We start from the raw sequence: 14,565 nt of genomic DNA on the forward strand, positions 1-14,565 counted from the left end.
TACATGATCTGGCCAACCTAATCTCCTCCCCACTCTACTCTCCTGGGCAAGAGCCACCCGAGTTGTCTTTCATGCCTCCAGTTCTCAGCTCCTTCAGGCCTCCGGTCTTTGCACTTGCTGCTCCCTCCCGCTGTGGGGATTACCCCTAGATCTTGGCCAGGCTACGTCCTTCTCATCATTCACCTCCTTCCTCCTAGACCTTGGCCTTCCAAGTCCGACTCCCCGCACCTCACCGGAAACTAGAGTGGAAACTCTACCCCTGGCGTTAGCACAGTCCTCCGATACTTCAACTTATGTTTGCTGAGCGCAGAAATGCTGAATACGCTCAAATCTACCAGCTCCCTGAACTCACCCGCCTCAAGCGCTGACACACTAATCAACTCAAAACAAAGGCGATGGGCTTCCCTGGTGGCGCAGTGGTTAAGAATCCGCCTGCCAATACAGGGGACGCGGGCCCGAGCCCTGGTCGAGGAAGATCCCACATGCCGAGGAGCAGCTAAGCCCTGCACCACAACTACTGAGCCTGCGCTCTAGAGCCCGCGTGCCACAACTGCTGAAGCCCGCACGCCTAGAGCCTGTGCTCCGCAACAAGCCACCACCGCAATGAGAAGCCCGCGCACCGCAACGAAGACCCAACGCTGACAAAAATAAATAAAAATGTAAAAATAAATTTATTATTTTTTTTAAAAAGCGATAATCCGAGGCTTAACTGGCAAATGTCATCTAGAGAAGTCCCCAAGAAACCCCTTTCCTGATGGTGCACCCAACGGTCCAGAAGGGAAACGCTAAAGGCCGGAACGTGGCTGCCGCCGAGCGGCCAAGGCTGGAGGCAGCCCGGCGCTGCCTACCTTGAACTCGGCGGAAAGTTGGGGCGTGTATTCGCGCGTCCAGAGCGCGCGCACCAGCGCCGCCAGCTGCTCGGTGACCTCGGCGCGGCCCGGCGCCGCCCGGTAGCGCCCCAGCGCCAGGAACTCGGCCAGCAGGTCGGTGTTGCTGAGACACTGCACCACGGCGTTCATGAAACAGGTGTTGCCGTGGTTCTTCAAGCCCTGAGCTCCCGGGATCCGCGCCCCGTCGCCGGCGGGGAGCTGGGGCTGGGGTCGGGGCGGGCGCTCCTCCCCGGGGCTTCCGGGCGCAGCTGGATCCGGGCCCGGGGGGCCAGCAAAGCCTCCCTCCCCGTCGCCATCGCCATGTCCCGGCTGGGGCTGGGGCCGGGGCGGCGAGTCCCCGGGGCGGGAGCGGCTGCCCAGCGCCAGCAGGAAGCGGCCAAACAGGCGGCGCAGGGAGCGGCGGCGGCGGGCCCGGGGCGCGGGCGGCCCCTCTCCGGTCGCGGCCCCCGCGCCCAGGTCCATGGCTCCCGCCGGCGCCCCTCCCGGAGTGGAGCCCCCAGCCTCCGGGCGCCGTACGGACAAGTAGCCAACAGGCCCTTCCAGGCTCGGAAAGGCGCCGGGGCGCCGGCTACCTGCGGGCCAGGTGTGCGGGGACCGGGCGGAGGCGGAGCCAAGGGCGGGGCCGCCCCGCCCCGCGCCGCCCCGCGCCGCCCCGCGCCGCCCCACGCCGCCCCACGCGGGAATCAGGCCGTAGGGCCCGCCCCGGGCAGCGCCCCGCCGCCCCCACCCCCGTCGGGTCCCGCCCCCGCCGCTCGGACCAGGAATAAGAGGGCTGGAGCACAGAGTTTAGGTTCCCTCCCCCTTCCTAACCTCTCCTAAACCTACCGACCTGAATTTAACCTCTGCTCCTAGTCCCTTCCCAGCCTTCAAGCTGTGAAAATAATAAGAGGAATGATAAATGTGAACGCCCTAGTAAACTGCAAAGCCCTGGCAGTTGCTAAATTTCTTGTTAGTTACCTCCAGGCGAAGGTGAAGAGAAGGGAAAGGAAGATTCCCCAGAGGGCAGCCTCCGGCGTAGCGAGAGACGCACACTGGGGGCGGTGAAGGGGTGGAGAGCACCTTGGTACCGCTGGTTCCGCCGCAGGCTCAGGTTTGTGCGGACAGGTGGCGCCACCTCCTTCCAGCCCGTCTGCCCCGTAGGGGAGGCAGAGCCTTTATGGGACCCACCATCCTGCGACCCGAACTGGGAGGCGCGTGTAGAAACACCCGGGATGGTTGTGGTTTGCTTGTGTAAATTACAGACTAGGTTAGAGAGTTTATCAAAACTTGCAAGCGAGACTTGACCGTCCTCGGTTTATTTGGTGGAGAAACGGCCTCAGAGAGGTTAACGCAATGGGCTGAGGCAACACGACCCGTAAGCAGAGAAGCCGGAACTCGAGCAGGGTCTGTGGACTGCCAACCCCGCAGCTTAGATCTTTCCAGCCTCAGTATCTGCTCACCAGGAAGTTTTCCATCTCCCGGGCGCGCCCCCTAGGAGGTCTCACATTCACTCCTTAACGCAAAATCCTAGCTGAATTGTTGCCCAATAAGAATTGACTTGGCATTGCCTTGCCCTTGATTCCCTGGGGACTTCCCTCACTTTATCCTGTAACTGTCACGTTTTTAATTAATCTGGCAGAGTCTCGCAAAGTGAATTTCTCATCAATTTCTAGCTCAACAAGACATTAGCAGGAGGCATTATCACATGAATGCCCTGAAATGTTACTTATTATTTGATGAATAAGTGGTCATCATTTATTAAATATCCACCTTGATATGTCAAATAGGGCAGCAGCAGGTTACCTGATGCAGGAAAAAAAAAAAGTATTAGGTAAAGGATAAAAAATATGCACAGAACTAAAGACTGTCCTGTGAATTAGAGACTTGAAGTGTTTCTGGAAAATACCGTTATTTACCCTCCCTGGAAAAGGACACCGTCCCTGGTTGGAGGGTCAATACACAAGGTCCATTCCATCACCCTTCTAATGGTAAGCAGAGGAGAAAGATTTTATGGTTAACTCCAGAAAAGCATCTATGAAATTTCACCTTTGCTAATTACCCCCCAAGATCCCCGACACACATTTTCTTTGAGAAAGTACCATAATAATTCATATTGAAGTTTCTACTCTGTGTCATAGATTATTTCACTTAATTCTCACGATCACTTTTTGAGCAGGTATTCTCGCTTTACAAAACGGAGTATCAGAGAGTTCAAACACAACAAAAACCCTACCCAAGATCTGGATCCAAACCCACATCTTGCCCCAGGCAGCTTGACCAATGAAATGCTGATTAAGAAGGTAAATTCACCTTCTTTATTTTTAGAGACTAACAGCAATGGTTATCTGTGGACAAATTATGAGGAAGGGCTGTGGGTTTTGCAGAGTCATAGAAGGGAGATTATGACAGGAAACCAACAACTGGGAACTTACTGATAATAAAAAAAACTTTACAGTCTGGACGAATTATTCTTGAACACATCTCAGTTTTAGTATACAATTCGAGAATGTAAAATGCATTCTATAAAGGAAAGGAGAAACTTGTAGATAAAATATTTTGACCAAAGCACAGAAACACAGATATGAGAAAGCAACACTAGTCGTGGAATTATCTAAGCTCAGCCTCCGACAGGACGGTATTCAGTGCTGTGAATCCAGGAGGTCTCCGATACTTCATGAGGGAAATGGGTACTTCCATCTCAAAATGGCCCCATCGGCACTCACGCTAACGATGTACTGATTTCCTGGACTTATCCGGATGCGGGTGATGTTGCCACTGTGTCCCACACCAACGTGAGTCACTTCACCCTCATTGTAATCCCAAACTTTGACAAGATGGTCATTTCCACCTGAAAACGACAAAGCAGTTACGTGGCATTGCTGCAACAGAACAGAGAGAAACAGTCCTGATTTTAAATTACTGGATCATTTTCAATACATTCCCCATGTGCTGATTTTAAAGGAAGAAAAACCTATCTTTATAAACACTCTTTTCCTTGATTATAAAAATCTAGATCAGCTGTAGTTAATGTGGGGGGAAAAAAATGTAAAGAGGTGACATCACCCTTGATCCCACCATCCAGAGACTAGTAACATCTTGGTCTAGTTCCTTCTGGTCTTTTCTCTGTAAGTTACACAGATATACATCTGAATATGTGATTGGGCTCATACCATGTCTAATTGTATATCATGCTTTACGTAAATGTGTTTGTGAAACTTTTATTGATTGGGGACATTAACTGGTTACTGTCGGGAAGGATCAAAGAGGCTGCAAGAAATGAGACTGATGCTGTTGCAATGGGCACATTGTGTGGTAAGTGCCCCCTGGAAATGCTGCCTGAAAAGCCTGGCATTTAAGACTTCAGTAGGAAATAGCAGAGCAAGGCAGACTGGACAGCCCAGCCCATATAAAGGCCCATTTCTTTCTTTCTTTTTTTTTAAATTAATTAATTTGTTTAAATTGAAGTATAATTGGTTTACAACGTTGTGTAAAGGCCCATTTCTTTCATCGCTGCCCACCACAAAAAAAAGCACGCAGTGGAAGCTTAGTTTGTATTTGTGCCCCTAAGGCTCGTGAGCAAATGTTTCCTCTTGTTGAAATGTGACTTCTGGATTTTTCTTTCCCAGCCACACCGGCTGCAGTGTTCAGACCTGATTCTAACCACGTTGCCCTTTATACCCTTTTGTGGTCGGTTCCAGTTGCCTCCCGCCTGGGAGTTCCACATTCCCATTTAAATAAGCTGGGCTTGGCTCTCTTCTCTTATCCCAGGACTGACCTGTGACAAAGTGCACTCCTTCCACGGTGATATCCATGCCGTTGACGGCCCCGGACGAGGAAGCATCCAACTCTCTGATGACTGACCCATCAAACACTTCCCAGTAAGCAATCTGGAATTCAAGAAAGAAGCATGCGGCAGGGTTCAGCTCAGTGAAGTCATCCACACGCATGCTAACAAAAGAAGGTTCCACTTTATATAGCAGACAGCAAAAATACACCCTGGGATGATATACCAGCTGAAATTATAAATAGGCTAAAGCAGGGGGTGGAGAAATCATTTTAATATTTTTAGTAGTGGCTTTTCGATTTGCATTCACTTTAGAGAGGTGTTGATATGCTGGTAAACTGGATCGAGACACACAGTTCTTTGATCAGACGGAGCAGAACCTGAAGGAAGCTGTAAAGGAGAGAAGAAGGCAGCCGCTGCATCCACTTTCCCAAATCTGCTCTGAGAGGAGGAAAGTGAAGCTTTCTTTAGGCCTGGCGGGAGGGGAAAGCATTTCCTTCCTCCAGCTTGGGGGATGAGCAGTTCTGGAAAGTTCTGGAGACTGGGCCTTACAAAGTGAGCCCTCACTGGGGCTGGCCCTCCCTCTCCCTCACCCCACCCTTATTCCAAACCTTCTCTTCTGTCTCAAAGCAACAGAACATTCCACAGGGCTGGGTTTAAACAGACTGATCATATTCCACCCCCATCCTCCCCCGGCCCCCCCCCCCCCCCCACCGTCCCTTCTGGGCCAAGGAACTAGGTTAGGGGTGGAAAGGAGACAGGGGCTCGAGGAAGGAAGATTTTTCTCTGAATATACCGCTTTTTTACTTTTTGAACTTTGAACTTTGTAAATGTCCAACCAATTCACATATAAAATGTCTTTCTAAACAGAGCCCTTGACCAGGAATCAGGAGTGGGAACTTGGGTATTTCACCCAGGACTTTCTCTCTGTTTCATGTTGATGGAAACTTGCTGTATTCCCGTCATTACACCAGGAATCTGTACTCCTCTGAATGTAGCTAGAAATGGTGTATGCTATTTAAAATTTTTCTTTTCTTTTTATTTATTTATTTAGCTTTATGATTTCTATCGATGCTCGGTCACTTTAACAATAAAGTTCTGATTTCATAGTAAAAACATAAAGGAGTATGAAAGCATGCCCAAATCCTAGTTTCTCAGGAATCACATCCATGTAAGTTATTGGTGCTTGACTACCAGCTTCCGTGACCGGGGAAGTCAAAGTGAGCCTCTCCTGGGCTTTCCCAAGTGTCCTCTGCCAGGAATGGTCTTCCCTGAGATCAAAGCACGGCTAGGTCCTCCTGGCACTCAGGCCTCAGCTCAAGTGCCACCTCCTTAAGGAGGCCTCGCTGACCATCCTTGCTAAAACAGCTTCCTTCTCCCAGCCATTATCCTACAGCCTGTTCTATATTTTTTTTAGCTCTTTCACCATCTCGTATCATCTTGTTCACTTATTACTCATTGCTCTTTCAAGGACTCATTTACGTGTGTACTATCCAATTCCATCCCCTCCCACCCAAAATTAATACAGAAGGTAGGTAAGCTCCGTGACAGCAGGGACACTGTCATGTCCCCAGCACTTAGAGTAGTTTGACAGGTTTATGATTTATGGTTGGAATATTCTGGTCAAAATTCCAATAAGAGGGAAAAAGATTGTTTCAAATCTCAAAAGCTGAAACCTAGAATACGGCAGATATCACACTAATTTAGAAACAATATGAACCGTCCATCAAAGCATTTATAGTGATGTGGTGATTATCTCCCTAATATCCATCCCACCCCAGTGCCATGAGGAAGCCCACTTAGACCACAAGTCAAGCACGGGTTGGGGCATGGGCAGGCATAGGCCACTTTGGGCAGATGAGACACAAAGGAACCTAACAACCTACAGAGACTGGAACACAGAGGCAGTTCTTCACACCCTTCCAGAACATTCTGTCTGTGTCGGGCAGATCCCGGTTGGACCAGGCAGCATTCCTTGGGTTTTCATGACAAAGTGTCTCAGGCAGTCGTTCCCAATCACCTGGGAAGCCTAAACAGGAAAAAGCCCCACTCCTAGATTCTAACTTGGTGGGGGTGGAGGTGGAGAGGGAAGGTACCTTTTGTATTTTTCCCTCAATACTTTTATACTTTTAACTCCATTAACTTAACCTGTATCTGGCAAAACAATAAGTATGCAAACTTTTCTTCAATTACCTCAAAGTCATCTCAAAGTCTACATTAGGGGTATTCAAACCCAGTAATTGGATGTGCCGGTAATCAGGCCAAGATCTGGCTGATCTGATGTGGCTGGCAGGGTGGAAGGCACCCCAGCTTCCTTGCCCTTCCGTGTGTCTCTCTCCTGAAGCCTCTTGCTTGCTCCAAGAGGGGAATGTTCCCCCTCACATGATGGCCAATTTTCACTGAAGGACAAAGGCTCCCTAGCTAAAGAGATTTTTAATATATTGATGAAGTAGGGTGATGAGAGATGAGCTCTATTGTCATTCGATTTGAATTTAATCAAAGTGACAGCTCCTTCGGGCACAACACTTCCAGCCTTAGAAATGTCCTCATAATCAAAACCAGTACTTACTGAGTGCCAGCTATGTGCCAGGCCCCCTGCTTTTAGCATCATATTCAATCATATCATGACTTTAATTCCCACAGCAACCGCATGAGGTCAGTGGTGTCATCACTTGCATTTTGCAGACAAGGAAGCAAAGGCACCCAAAAACGTTATGTAGCATTTCCAAACTGACATGGCAGATCACCAGCAAACCCATGGTTTGAACTGGCATGGCCTGACTCCAGAGCCTGTACCCTCAGCCACAAGGCTTCACGGCTCTTCTCTTGTACCAGAAAGATCTTGACTCTTACCTTTCTGTCTGTCCCGCTGGTGATGATCTGGAACTCTTCAGGGTGGTAACAAACACACTGGAATAAGGTGTTAGCCAGGATCATCTGATTCCTCCTAAGACGCCTGAAAAATAGATTCCAGAGCTGTGAAACATGACTTTCTCTTCCTGAGAAACCTTACTTACTATTTTTTAAAATTATTTATGTATTTATTTCTGGCTGCATTGGGTCTTTGTTGCTGCACGCAGGCTTTTCTCTAGCTGCAGTGAGTGGGGTCTACTTTAAAAAAAAAAAAAAAATGTAAAAATGGGTGTTCTTGGGCCTTACCTCTCCCTAGATTTGGATCAGTGGCGGGGGATGAGGCCAGCAGATCTGCACTTTTTTTTTTTTTTTTTTTTTTTTTTTTTTGCGGTACGCGGGCCTCTCACTGTTGTGGCCTCTCCCGCCACGGAGCACAGGCTCCGGACGCGCAGGCGCAGCGGCCACGGCTCACGGGCCCAGCCGCTCCGCGGCACGTGGGATCTTCCCGGACCGGGGCATGAACCCGCGTCCCCTGCATCGGCAGGCAGACCCCCAGCCACTGCGCCACCAGGGAAGCCCAAGATCTGCATTTTTAATCAGCATCCCAGTTGATTCTGCTGTGCACAGTGGGTTGAGGGCCACTGCTTCGGATACGATACCAAGACATGTGTAAATATCCCTTCTCCTTCCCCAGACCAGGAGGCTGGGTAGGCATGTCACAGGCCAGGAAGTTTTCAAACATGGAAGCTGAGCTGAGCAATTTTAAAGATTTTGGCACAAAGGAACCAGATATTCCTGCTACACACAGGGAGGATTTAAGGATTTGAGCTGGTCACAAACCATCCACAGACACAAGTTCCGACCTACCCTTCTAGTTATATATTTTCCCAATGGGAAGTTCAAGTGTAGGCTAACATCTTCTGCAAGTGTGACCCTGGGACCAGCACCAGGGGCATCACTTGGGAGCTTGTTAGAAATGCAGAGACTTCAGGACTTCCCTGGTGGCACAGTGGTTAAGAATCCGCCTCCCAATGCAGGGGACACGGGTTCCAGCCCTGGTCTGGGAAGATCCCACAAGCCGCAGAGCAACTAAGCCCATGTGCCACAACTCCTGAGCCTGCGCTCTAGAGCATGCGAGCCACAACTCATGAAGCCCGCATACCTAGAGCCCATACTCCGCAACAACAGAAGCCATGGCAAGGAGAAGCCCGGGCACCGCAACGATGAGAAGAAAGAAAGAAAGAGAGAAAGAAATGCAGGGACTTCCCTGGCAGTCCAGTGGTTGAGACTCTGCGCTTCCCCCGCAGGGGCTGCGGGCTTGATTCCTGGCTGGAGAACTAAGATCTTGCCGTGCAGTGCAACAGAAAATAAATAAATAAATATTTTTTAAGGAAAAAAAAAAAGAAAAAGAAAGAAATGCAGAATCTCAGGCACCGCTCTAGACCTACTGAATCAAAATCTACATTTAAACAATATCCCCAGGTGATTCGTATGCGTAGAAAAATTAGAGACACGCTGAGCCAGAAGACAGAGCCTTGCTTTGGGTTTTGTTTTTTAATGTATTAAATAAAAAGTGTCCTGGGAATTCCCTGGCAGTCCGGTGGTTAGGACTCGACACGCTCGCTGCCAAGGGCCTGGGTTCGATCCCTGGTTGGGGAACTAAGATCCTGCATGCCATGCGGTGCAGCCAAAAAAATAAAAAATTAAAAAACAAAAAGTGTTCTGGCTTTGCCTTTTTAAAACTTAACTTTCTAAAAACTTTATTGAAGCATAGTTGATTTACAGTGTTGTGTTAATTTCTGCTCTACAGCACAGTGACTCAGTTATACATATATATTCTTTATCATATTATTTTCCATGATGGTTTATTATAGGATAGTTCCCTGTGCTACCCAGTAGGACCCTGTTGTTTATCCATTCTGTATATACTAGTTTGCATTTGCTAACCCCAAACTCCCAATCCTTCCCTCCCCCACCCCCTTTGCCTTTGCCTTTAGTTCCATTGTTTTCTCCCCAATCTAGAACATTTCATATCCTTTTGCAATATCTCTGTATAGACATCCATCTGTCTATCTACCTATCTATCTACCTATGTCTTTTCTCCCATCTCTGTACTTATTCAAGTCTCTCTAATGCAATTCCATACAGGAGTGAGGCATCTTAGTGGTAGAGGGGTGCTCGGCTGGGAGAGGGGTCGGAGGAATAGGGTATAATTCTAAATAAAATGTTTAGAATTAATTAATTCTAAACATTATGTTTAGAATTAATTAATTCATTCATTCTAAATAATGTTCATGTTTCACAGAGCAAACATGCTTATAGTCCAAAAAAAGCATCCTTGGAAATCCTGTGAATTACTCGACAGTCAGGTTCACATGCTTTGGTGCAGTTAGCTTAGAGTCAGGCAGTCTACGGGACTTACCATACACTCACAGAATAAGAGGTCCCTGAGAACGTGGCAAATTGACGGCACTGCCCCACTCCCACCCCCATGGCAAGCTCACCCTGGGCTCGACTGGACTGCGAGGGAGGACCAGAGGAAATGCTTGCGTTATTTACACTATTGCCTTTCTCCCCCTTCTGGAAAATTCTTAGAGTTGCACTAGTGTAAGTTAAGCCATGTCTCACCCTGTATATCCGGAAAGCTACTCTCCTATCTGTCCAGAAACTTTTAACATCCAGCTCCTCCTGGAAACTCTACCCTTTCCACCAGTATCTGTGAACTCTGAACAGCCATGGAGGTGAATGGCTTCTGAGGAACATCCCTTTCCTGTCGCCCAAAGTAAGATTTCTACGCTTTGTTTGAGTCTTCCCTCGAGTTCAGTAAAACGCTCGAAGTGAGTTCTGCGTCACTTGTTCCTCCACATTACCGGTACCCACACGAGGTCCCATATGATGCAGGTGCCGTCCGTGCTGGCCGTGACGCACTCCTTGTCGCTCTTCTTCACCCGGATGCAGGACACGGAGGACTTGTGCTCCTTCAACGCCTCCTCCAGCTTCTGGGTCTGGTGGTCTATCTGCCACACCCTCACCTGGAAGCCGCAAAGCACAGGCTCTCAATTCCAACTCGGGGATTTTTGAAGGGGGTTAAAAAATAATAATAATAAAAAAATAAGATTCCAAGAGCTTTCTCACCTCCTGGGCTGACTTGCTTTTCTAATTCCCTGTTCTCATTTCAGTTGAGGGAGGTAGGGAAGTCAAGTTGCAGGGCGGGAATATTCTTCCATGGAGCCAGGGAGATGCCTACCAGGGAGCCTACACCTGTTTCTACTTTAGGGCTGAGAAATATATCAGACATCCGCTGCTAAAACCAGTAATGCAGGGGCTGCTGCGGCTAAACCGAGTGAAATAACATGTCTGCTCATTTCTGCTGAGCATTGCTCTCAAATTTCTGCTGCCATCAGGGAATCTCTTGGGTACCCAGAGCCATATTTATTTTTTATTTTATTATTTTTTTCTTTTTGCGGTACGCGGGCCTCTCACTGTTGTGGCCTCTCCCGTTGCGGAGTACAGGCTCCGGACCGCAGGCTCAGCGGCCATGGCTCACGGGCCCAGCCTCGGAGGCGTGTGGGATCTTTCCGGACCGGGGCTCGAACCCGTGTCCCCTGCATCGGCAGGCGGACTCCCAACCACTGCGCCACCAGGGAAGCCCCCAGAGCCATATTTAAACTTTCACATCAACTGCTCAGTGTCAATCATTTAGAATCAGTGGTTCTCAACTCCATGGAAGCCAACACCCACTTTCAGTAACAAATATTGTCTAATATCCCTTTGCTATCTTGAAATGAAATGCAGAGGTGATACAACTAACTACACACAAAATTTCAAAACTGTCAGTATGATGCCCTAACTGTAATAAAAAGGGTAAGTAAAAAGGAAAGTTATCTGGTTATAACAGTAGGTCCTGTAATGGATAAACGCTCTGTCACAACTATACCAGAGAACATAATAATGTAGTCAGACGCTTCTTTTTATTTTTCTTGCGGTACGCGGGCCTCTCACTGTCGTGGCCTCTCGCGTTGCGGAGCACAGGCTCCGGATGCGCAGGCGCAGCGGCCACGGCTCACGGGCCCAGCCGCCCCGCGGCATTGTGGGATCTTCCCGGACCGGGTCACGAACCCGTGTCCCCTGCATCGGCAGGCAGACTCTCAACCACTGCACCACCGGGGAAGCCCTAGTCAGATGCTTCTTATAATGAATGTGTTGGACTTCTAAAACATAAGAAGAGCAGAAATTCTTTTGTGTAAGTGATATAAGACAACAAAGGAGCCATAGTCTAAGTTGAACACTAAACTGAAAACTAGTGTTAGGAGCAGTAATAACAGACTAACTTATCTGCACCTGACAAGAGGAAAATAACCTTAAATGAAGCAAGAAAAACATTCAAAGACACTTTCTTCGTCAAGAAGATGAGGAAGCATGAGGTTATCCTAAATGAGCCGGGCCATCTTCCTTGCTGTCGTGTTCAAATAACTCAGTATGTCTTGACATGGGACAGGGTGATGACTATTGCCAGAGAAAACAAATCCACGATCTTGAATGTATGGAGGCAGGCAGTGGCTCTCTAGCCAGGGTGAGGTGCAGATGTTCCAGACAGTGTGGTGTGGGCGCCAGCCAAGCAGCGCAGGACTGGAGCCTTGGATGTGCTGGCCATTAGCTGTGGGATGGCAGGGAGGCTGGGGTATGAAGTGGTGGGTTTAGGGTCTTCGCAACTCAGGTAACGGCCATCTACCAATGAAAGTGGAAATAAAATACTTAAGAGTGCCTTAGCAACCCCAGTATTCAGACCAGTGCACGCCTGCGGACCAGCAGCCCTGGTCTCTAGTACTTACAAAGACCTTGAAGATTATGTCTCTTGGAAGAAAAGGTCTGGAGTAGCTGTGGGGAATGGGAGCAGGCATTGTGAAAAGACCGCTGATCAGGGCTGGGGGGTGACGCATCTGCTGTAACCCTCCTCAGCAAGGTCGGTGCCCCCAAAGGCTAAGGGAGCAAGAAAGGATGCTGTGGGTGTTAGCAACAGCGTGGCTGAAGGGGTGAGGGAAGGGAACAGAGCCGCGAGGGTGGTAATGGGCAGAGAGCAGGGAGATGGTCTAGGACTAGGTGTGTCTGTGGAGCATCTGCAGGTTTAGTCCACGTGGAGATGTGCTCTGAACGTGAAATGCACACCAGATTCTGAAGACTTCGTACAAAATAGTGTAAAAAAACATCCACTAATTGGAGTATTGCTATCTTCACTTTATACTTTACTTTTACAGGAAACTGAAGCACAGAGAGGTTAAAGCACACACCCTAGGTCACACAGCTGGGAAGCGGCAGAAGTGAAATCTGAGCCCAGGCAGTGTGGCCCCAGAAGCCAAACATTCAGCCACTAACAGGTTTGATCCAAACTCTGCCAAAGGTTATGTGAAGATGCTGTATCTTTCTTCTCCCTGGGTTATTCCTATGATAGCATGGGGAAAGAAAAGGAAAAGGGAAATGTCCTACGTTGAGAGAGGGAAGGCTTTGGGATAGGAAGGAAGCTGGAGAGTAGGGGAGGGGAGACACTGAGATGAATTTGTGAAAGATGTTTTAGGCTCCTTGAAATGATTATTAAGTTTGAAATGATGGTCGAAGCGTCTGAGTAGATTAAAGAATCAATTCTAAAAATAGCATCTCCTTTAAAAGATAAGATAGGGCTTCCCTGGTGGCGCAGTGGTTGAGAGTCCGCCTGCCGATGCAGGGGACGCGGGTTCGTGCCCCGGTCCGGGAGGATCCCACATGCCGTGGAGCGGCTGGGCCCGTGAGCCATGGCTGCTGAGCCTGCACGTCCGGAGCCTGTGCTCCGCGGGCGGGAGAGGCCTCAACAGTGAGAGGCCCGCAAAAAAAAAGATAAATAAATAAATAAAAGATAAGATAAATACAACTGATATAACTGGTTTTTGAAGGGGAAAAGAAAGTATTCTAAAACTCTGGCAAAACACCAACTTGGATTCCTAGAACGATTTCATGTCTGTATCCTAAATGTCCTTTCTGGGAACAAAAATATTGATATGTGTATTTATATTATTAGAACTTTAATTCATGATGTATTTCAGAGTTTCATCAAAAGTCTTAATTTGGTCCTGCCTGATTCCTAGTACAGGTGAAAAAATCAGATTAGTGGCCTGCTATGAGGTAGTTGCTCTAAACCAAGGGCTATTTTAGAAAGATTCCGCCTTCGAGAATAATACCTCCCCTTCCCCACCGCCGCTGATGAGCCTTTGACAGTCACTGGTGGTGGCGACGGCTGTCACTCCAATCCTGTGGGCGTTGTTAATGACGTACATCAGCCGGCCTGTCTCTGGGGCGAAGGCTCGGATGTTACCGTCGTCCCACGCTGGCACGGAAGGGAAGCAAAGGCAGGCAGGATGAGTTGTACTCGTGCTCTCTGCAGACTGCGGCGCTCTTAAATCATAAGTGAGAGACAGGACTGGGCGCAGTGCTGGTGATGGAGGGAAGGGGCCCATCTCCCACCAGCTGCCAGGAATCGTAGCCCCCTTTTCCCTGATTCCCCACACTGGCCACGCCTCCTGAGGGACACGAGCGACTTGCCTTAGTGGAACCCGCCTCCAGGTGAGCCCCATCCCAGGAGAGAGAAGCGGGAGGCCAGCTCCCACCTCTCGCATGAGCTGCAAAACTTGCACATTCAAGCAGCTGGTTGATCGTGCCTCTGGGATGTAGAACTTAACACCTGCAGATCAATGTTGGCCTCCCACCCCTCGCCCCCACTCTAAACCCCACTTTAAGCCCCACTCCCATCCTCTTCCCATCTCAATAAAAGTCACCACCATCCATCCAGCTGGTTCAAGCCAAGAACTTCAGAGCCATCCTTGATTCCTCTCTATTCCATCCACCCAACCCAACCCAACCCAACCTCCGATCCATCACAAGTCCCATCAGCATTACAATTGGAAAACAGTAAATCTGGCCACGTCTCAACCCTTCCCCTGGGACCTCCTTTGTCCAAGCCACCAGCACCTCTCTCCTGGATTATGGTAACAGCTTTCTCCCTAGCCTGAGACGCTTGCTCTCCTGCACTCA

General features: G+C 49.0%; 2 protein-coding genes across 4 annotated transcripts in view; both read right to left on the bottom strand.

Annotated features, from left to right (window-relative positions):
• USP43 (ubiquitin specific peptidase 43) overlaps nt 1-1,476 on the bottom strand; it is a 97,135-nt gene extending 95,659 nt beyond the window's left edge. For all 3 annotated transcript variants that reach the window (XM_059048167.2, XM_059048164.2, XM_059048165.2), the window contains exon 1: nt 849-1,476. In XM_059048167.2, the coding sequence (XP_058904150.1) occupies nt 849-1,352 (504 nt within the window). In that variant the 5' untranslated portion in view covers nt 1,353-1,476. The remainder of the gene's footprint in view (nt 1-848) is intronic.
• A 1,866-nt stretch (nt 1,477-3,342) lies between these two features.
• CFAP52 (cilia and flagella associated protein 52) overlaps nt 3,343-14,565 on the bottom strand; it is a 38,059-nt gene continuing 26,836 nt past the window's right edge. Inside the window, exons 10-14 of the mRNA XM_059048169.2 lie at nt 13,716-13,861; nt 10,387-10,538; nt 7,507-7,609; nt 4,645-4,756; nt 3,343-3,717 (exon numbers count right to left, since the gene is read on the bottom strand). Of these exons, the coding sequence (XP_058904152.1) occupies nt 3,542-3,717; nt 4,645-4,756; nt 7,507-7,609; nt 10,387-10,538; nt 13,716-13,861 (689 nt within the window). The 3' untranslated portion in view covers nt 3,343-3,541. The remainder of the gene's footprint in view (nt 3,718-4,644; nt 4,757-7,506; nt 7,610-10,386; nt 10,539-13,715; nt 13,862-14,565) is intronic.

The sequence above is a fragment of the Kogia breviceps genome, chromosome 19, assembly GCF_026419965.1.
Source record: "Kogia breviceps isolate mKogBre1 chromosome 19, mKogBre1 haplotype 1, whole genome shotgun sequence".
Classification (NCBI taxonomy): Eukaryota; Metazoa; Chordata; class Mammalia; order Artiodactyla; family Physeteridae; genus Kogia; species Kogia breviceps.